Source organism: Spea bombifrons, chromosome 4 (genome assembly GCF_027358695.1).
Source record: "Spea bombifrons isolate aSpeBom1 chromosome 4, aSpeBom1.2.pri, whole genome shotgun sequence".
In the NCBI taxonomy this organism is placed as follows: Eukaryota; Metazoa; Chordata; class Amphibia; order Anura; family Pelobatidae; genus Spea; species Spea bombifrons.
In genome coordinates, this window is record NC_071090.1 from 14,129,583 (window position 1) to 14,135,630 (window position 6,048).

The 6,048-nt window shown below is 39.0% G+C and overlaps 1 protein-coding gene across 2 annotated transcripts in view; it reads right to left on the reverse strand.

Annotated features, from left to right (window-relative positions):
* The window catches only part of MYOT (myotilin), a 91,975-nt gene extending 86,393 nt beyond the window's left edge, over positions 1-5,582 (reverse strand). For both annotated transcript variants that reach the window (XM_053465381.1, XM_053465382.1), the window contains exons 1-2: positions 5,075-5,582; positions 2,257-2,401 (exon numbers count right to left, since the gene is read on the reverse strand). In XM_053465381.1, the coding sequence (XP_053321356.1) occupies positions 2,257-2,401; positions 5,075-5,505 (576 nt within the window). In that variant the 5' untranslated portion in view covers positions 5,506-5,582. The remainder of the gene's footprint in view (positions 1-2,256; positions 2,402-5,074) is intronic.
* Positions 5,583-6,048: the final 466 nt, after the last annotated feature.

A 6,048-nucleotide genomic window follows, 5' to 3' on the forward strand; every position in this document is an offset into this window, starting at 1 on the left:
TAAAGAATTCCTTCCTTTGTTGTCAATACTTTTATGGCATCTCCTTGGGAGTGTGCAATGTCACTCAGCATATGCAAAGGCCAGTAAGATATTGGCATGTATAAAACAGGGTATGAATTCAAGGGAGAAGGATCTTGCCTCTTTATAAGTCAGTGGTAAGTCCTCACTGTGAATATGAGAAATTAAAAAGGTTGCATCAATACATACTAGAAAAACGGCGTCTTAGTGGGGATATTATAACATTGTATTAATATGTGCAGGGTCAATATAAATAGCTCTCCAGTGACTTATTCATTAACAGAAATGTACAAAGAACAAGATGTCATCCTATGAGACTGAAAGGACAAATATTTCATATACAACAAAGGAAAAGATACTTTACTGTAAGGGAAATAAACTGCTAAGAGAGGTGGTGCTATGAAATACAATAGGGTCCTTCAAAAGGGGTCTGGATATTTTTTTTAGAAAAGAAGAACATACAGGGTTATTAATGATTAAATAAACATCACGCTGGTTCACCTTGACGATGCATTAAAAGATTGTGAGGCACAATAAGCCTTCAAGTAACAAACACATTACCTTCAGTGAAGGCTTACATCACAAACTGTTTTATTATAAATCTTATTTTGACACGTTTGCATAAAAAAATATATATATTTTAGAGCTTCTCGATTCAAGGAGAAATATGATTGCCTTCTGCCTAAGAGGCAAATTTTGGATCAAAATCAGGAAGGATAAGTGGAAGGGTTGAACTTAATACATTTAGTTATTTTTTCAACCTTAATTACAATGTTACTTGAACCATCCAGAGTAAGGAAAAGTGCAACGAAGTGGCAGCCAGAGTGCAATAGGCCTCAGGCAATTAAAAAACATAATTAAAAGTATACACAGCAGCAGCATCTGTAAGGCATGTGGTCTGTGCTGGTACTGACAGATGATAGGCACATGCAGTCCCCTGGTGCTGGACTGAATCTACCCAATATTTGAAAATTCATAAGAACTGATCCCCAGAGTAAAGAAGGAGAGGGCAGAAGTAGTAGAGCTTCACTCACTTTGAATATTGAGTTCTAAATAACCTAGTTTGGACAAATTTAAAGAAAGCCATCTGTTCCACCAGATTTGGGGAGAGTTGCAATCTCTGTGGGGTGAGTATCACAGAGAAAACCTTCTGCTGCTGGGCCATTAAGGAGAGGCCTGGCTCAATAACAGCAATAACTTACACGGTCAGTAGTAGGAGGTAATTGCAGTTCTTCAAGGTAGGCTTTGATTCCACCAAGTTACCAGAACACCCCCCATAAGTCCTTGATTTTACTTTTTGCCACATTTCTTTTCAGGCAATTAACTTTGTTTCCTGGCCGTTCATTTCGGATGAATTTTGGGACAACATTGGCGGGGGGGTGGGGAATTCCAAAAAGGGGGAAATCCCTAACACCTTCTGGACACTCCACTCATTAGAGAAATTTAAAAAAAGGTTCCCCCAGAGTAAGGTCAGTCAAAGAGGTGCAGCAGTGGTAGTAGAGCACTGGGCATGCAGCCTAGCGAAGCGAAGTTTAAAATGCTGCCCCCCAATATCTACCCTTTCTCTGCCGCCCACCCCATTATCTACCCTTCCTCTCCCTCCCTCCCTATTATCTACCCTTCCTCTCTCCCTCCCTATTATCTACCCTTCCTCTCCCTCCCTCCCTATTATCTACCATATCCCCCCCTTTGTACTTACCTTTCAGCAGTCCTGCGGCGAGTCTCCCTGCTCGGTCTCTGTACCGGCTTGTAATGCTGAGTGCCGGAAATGATGTCATCTTCTGGTGCTCAGCATTACAAGCCGGCACCGAGACCGAGCTAGAGGGCTCGCAGAGGAGAGAGAGGGGCGCTGAGCGGGTACTGACAACTTGGTAAGCGAAAACCACGGAGCCCTCTCTCTCCTCCGCTTAAAAAAAAAAAAAAAACAGGACTTGGGGCGCCCCTTCAGAAGTGCCGCCTGGAGCAATTGCCCTACTCTGCTCCATGGTAGGGCCGGCCCTGACTGGATTTCCTCAATATTATAGAATTTTTTTTAAAAGGTTCCCCCAAGTGACTCCCTTGTGACCTCAGAGAGGGCACCCTAGAGCGAAATATACGTCACTTCATAAGGTATAAGCTTCTTTTAAAAGTGCAATGTTCGCATCTAATTGATAAATCTATTTAATTCCATTCAAAATTAAATTAAACTTGAAAACTATTAGTTTCAAACTCCTAAGCTCCCTCCCATGCATCACTTACTTGATTTCCATTATGCAATATATCATCTTTGCATTTCAGTTTCCTTTCAAGGTCTTGAATCAGTGCATCTTTTGTTCCTTGAATATCTTTATCAGACATTTGTTGCACAGCCTTTGGTGCACAGTTAATAGTGAACTTTGGGACACTGATAAAAAAAAACAACATAAAAATAAGTGTCTTAATTGAGCAAAATTAGACATAATTAAAGGTAAACTATATTTTATTGTAATCTGAATGCTGAAGATATTTTAATTACCACGCATCATTTTCAACCAATATCAGACAAATTGCAAAACATAAAATATATTGGAATGCTTTTTGGTCACTGTAAAATTACAGTATTTCTGTATATTGCAATTATTGCTATGGTTTAGATCTTTGTACATCCAATAAATACACCAATCTTGAGCACAGTCCCCAGACCGATGCTGCTCCTGCACATGTATTCCAATCTGGCATGGCACCCAGGCCCCTGACACATGTTACAGTGACCTCTACGGATATTGTCCCCATTGGTAAATATGAGCCAAAAAATGCTGTGATAAACTATATTTTTTAACCCTTCCATCGTTTCTTAAAAAAATACACAAAAATACTCTGCACTCAATGTATATAAAACTATTGCAAATGCAACAGAGGTTTATAAAAGAAAAAAGTGAAATTCTGTATGTATGTCACAATTATTGGCAACACTATGAATTCATATGAGAAAAATCTCATCAGTACACCAATCAGCCATAACATTATGACCACCTGTCTAATATTATGTAGCTCCCTCTTTTGTCACCAAAACAGCCCTGACCCATCAATGCATGGACTCCACTAGACCTCTGAAGGTATGCTGTGGTATCTGGTACCAAAATTTTAGCAGATCCTTTTAGTCCTGCAAGTTGTGAGGTGCAGCCTCCATGGATACATCCTGGTGCCATGTGTTCTCCAGGTAAGAGATGTACACCCACTTGGCTATGCACGTGATATAAAAGAAAACATGATTCATCAGACCAGCTTCTTCCATTTCTCTGTGGTGCAGTTCTAATGCTCATGTGCCCATTGCTGGCGCTTTAGGCAGGGTCAGCATGGGCACCCTGACTGGACTGCACAGCCCCATATGCAACAAACTATGATGCACCGTGTATTCTGATACCTTTCTATCAGAACCAGTATTAGCTTTTTCAGCAATTTGAGCTACAGTAGTTTGTCTGTTGGATTTGACCACACGGGCCAGCCTTTGCCCCCCCCATGACCCTGTCGCAGGTTCACTGCTTTTCCTTGGACCACTTTTGATCCAGACTGGGAACACCCCACAAGAGCTGCAGTTTTGGAGATGCTCTGACCCAGTCATCTAGCCATCACAATTTGGCCCTTGTCAAACTTGCTCAAATCCTTTTTTCCTGCTCCTAACACATCAACTTTGTGGTCGAAATATATAATATATATTGTATAGCGCTACGGAATCTGATGGCGCTATATAAAACAATAAATGATAATAATAGGGTCTTGCTATGCATTTCTGTACCTTAAATTCAACAATGTGCCAATTGCATTTAATGGATTTATATACATAGTTGCATGATCACCAGTGTCCATTACTAGAGAGGTGGTTGTAACAACACTGAAGCTGCGCATACCACATGAGGTAGCACTGAAACAGAGGTCTGTCTGAACAGACATCATGCTCACACCACAGGATGGGTGCGAAGAAAAAGAAAGGAAAAGGAGAAATGCAGAGACTGGAAGAAATGATAGGGAGAAATAAAAGACATGGGTATAAAGGGAAGAGATATAGAGAAAGTGAAGATATAGGGAGAAATGTGAGAAAAGAATAGAATAAAGAGGGAGAAAATGGAGAAATAAAGAAGAGATAATTAGAAAAGTGAGAGATTGGGAGAAATGAAAGGGAGGGATAATAAGAATGGGAAGCAACAATGGGAAAGTGAAGAGATAACAAGAAAGGGGAAAGATAATGAGAAAGGGAAAAGATCATGAGAAAAAGAAGAGATTATGAGAAAGAAGAAATGGGGAAAAAATAATGTGAAAGAGAGATGGTAAAAAAAAGTGGAGAGATCAGGAGAAAATGGAGAGATAGGGAGAAAAGGAAGAAAGTGTGAATTAGAAGAGATCGGGAGAAAATTAAGCAGTGTGTAGAAAAGAAAAAAAGAGTGAGAAAGGGAAACAAGGAAAGATAATTAGGTGAGCTAGGGAGAAAGGGGTGAGATAAGAATAGTGAGAGATAGAGTTAAAGGGAAGAGATAATTTGAATGTGGAAAAATAGGAGCAAGTATAGAGATACAGAGAACAGACAATGAGAAAATGAAAAGATAATGATAAAGTAAAGAGGTAGCAGCAAAGGGGAGATATAGTAAGAAAGGGAAGACATAGGGAGAAAGAAAATTAGAAAGGTGACAGATGTGGGGAGATCAGAAAGATAATGATATGAAGAAAGGGTAGAAAGAAATAGAGTGTGTGTTTTGAAAGTCTTTGCATATTAAGGCAAGGTGTGTATATCTATGTGTATGTATGAACAGCCATGTGTAAGAGATAGTGTATATGTGTGTATTTTGACAGCCTATCCATTACTATTTTTTTTGGACCGTAAAAATAGAATGACTCATTCTAACACATTCTAAAGGAACTACCGGTATTATTAGCATTGGTTTAAATAGTGTACCTCACTGAGTCCAGTAGCTTTAAAAATGTCAGCCATAAACCATGTCCATCCCTATCAATGCATAGTAGTGTATAACTTCATTAAATGTAACTGGCACATTTTTTATACAGATTATCAAAGTTATTTTTTGTCAATAATTAGTTTACTTACTCTGCTTTCTTATTGATGATCGTGGTTTTGTCCATGCTTTTACCGAAGAGTGGTGCTATACACTGAAAAGGATGTGGATCCTCAGAATGTCGACCTGAAAAAGTTTTTTCATGCAATGAAATATTGGTAGGTTCTAACAGTCCTGGTACTTCAGGCCTCATTGGTGTGCTAACTGAAAAAGACAAAGCTGGCACTGAGGCAATGGAAGAACATAATGGAGGTGGTTCTTCCTTATCCCGACTCTGATTCTGAGAGTGGATTAAAATAGTTGCATTTGCAAATTTACTTGTATCCTTAGCTGTTGCGGCTACTTGAGAGTCTGACTCTGCTTGACGTTTTGGCTGCGACTGTATGAAGTGTTTTGGTCGCTCATAATTAAACACAGTTGGTTGATGCTTGGAAGTAATTGATGGGAGAGAAGTGAGACTCATACTTTCAGAAATGTCTTTAGCTTGTGTTGCTTAGTAACATTCAGAAGAATATGTTGCTCCTTCTCTTTAATTCTTGATTCTTTAATTCTTGATTCTTTCTGTCCTTAAAATGAGCACTTCTACAAATAAAATAATAGATATGTTAATATTATATTTTTTAACAACCGTTATCTTATGTAACATCATTATGCACTAAAAGGGTTTCAGACCAAAGCATCAATGTAATAATATGTAAATCTTCAATGACAAGATTTCCTCCATCTGAGCCTCTGTCACAAAAGGCCAACCAGTTACACCCCATTACAGTGGATTGCCAGATTGCTACAGTTTATGTTCTACCTTTACAAATGCAAATATAGAGGAAGCTAAGAATGAAAAAGTTGCGTCCCACTAAGTGTGACCTAGACCGTTCCCCTTGGCTTATCTCCTCGTGAATTGAAAAATTAATCTAACCCCAAAATAGTGCAGTGTTCACAAAAAATTGGAAACTTTGTGTATTCTCTAACAGAAGCACTGGTAAAACCCCTCCTAAAGAAACCTTCA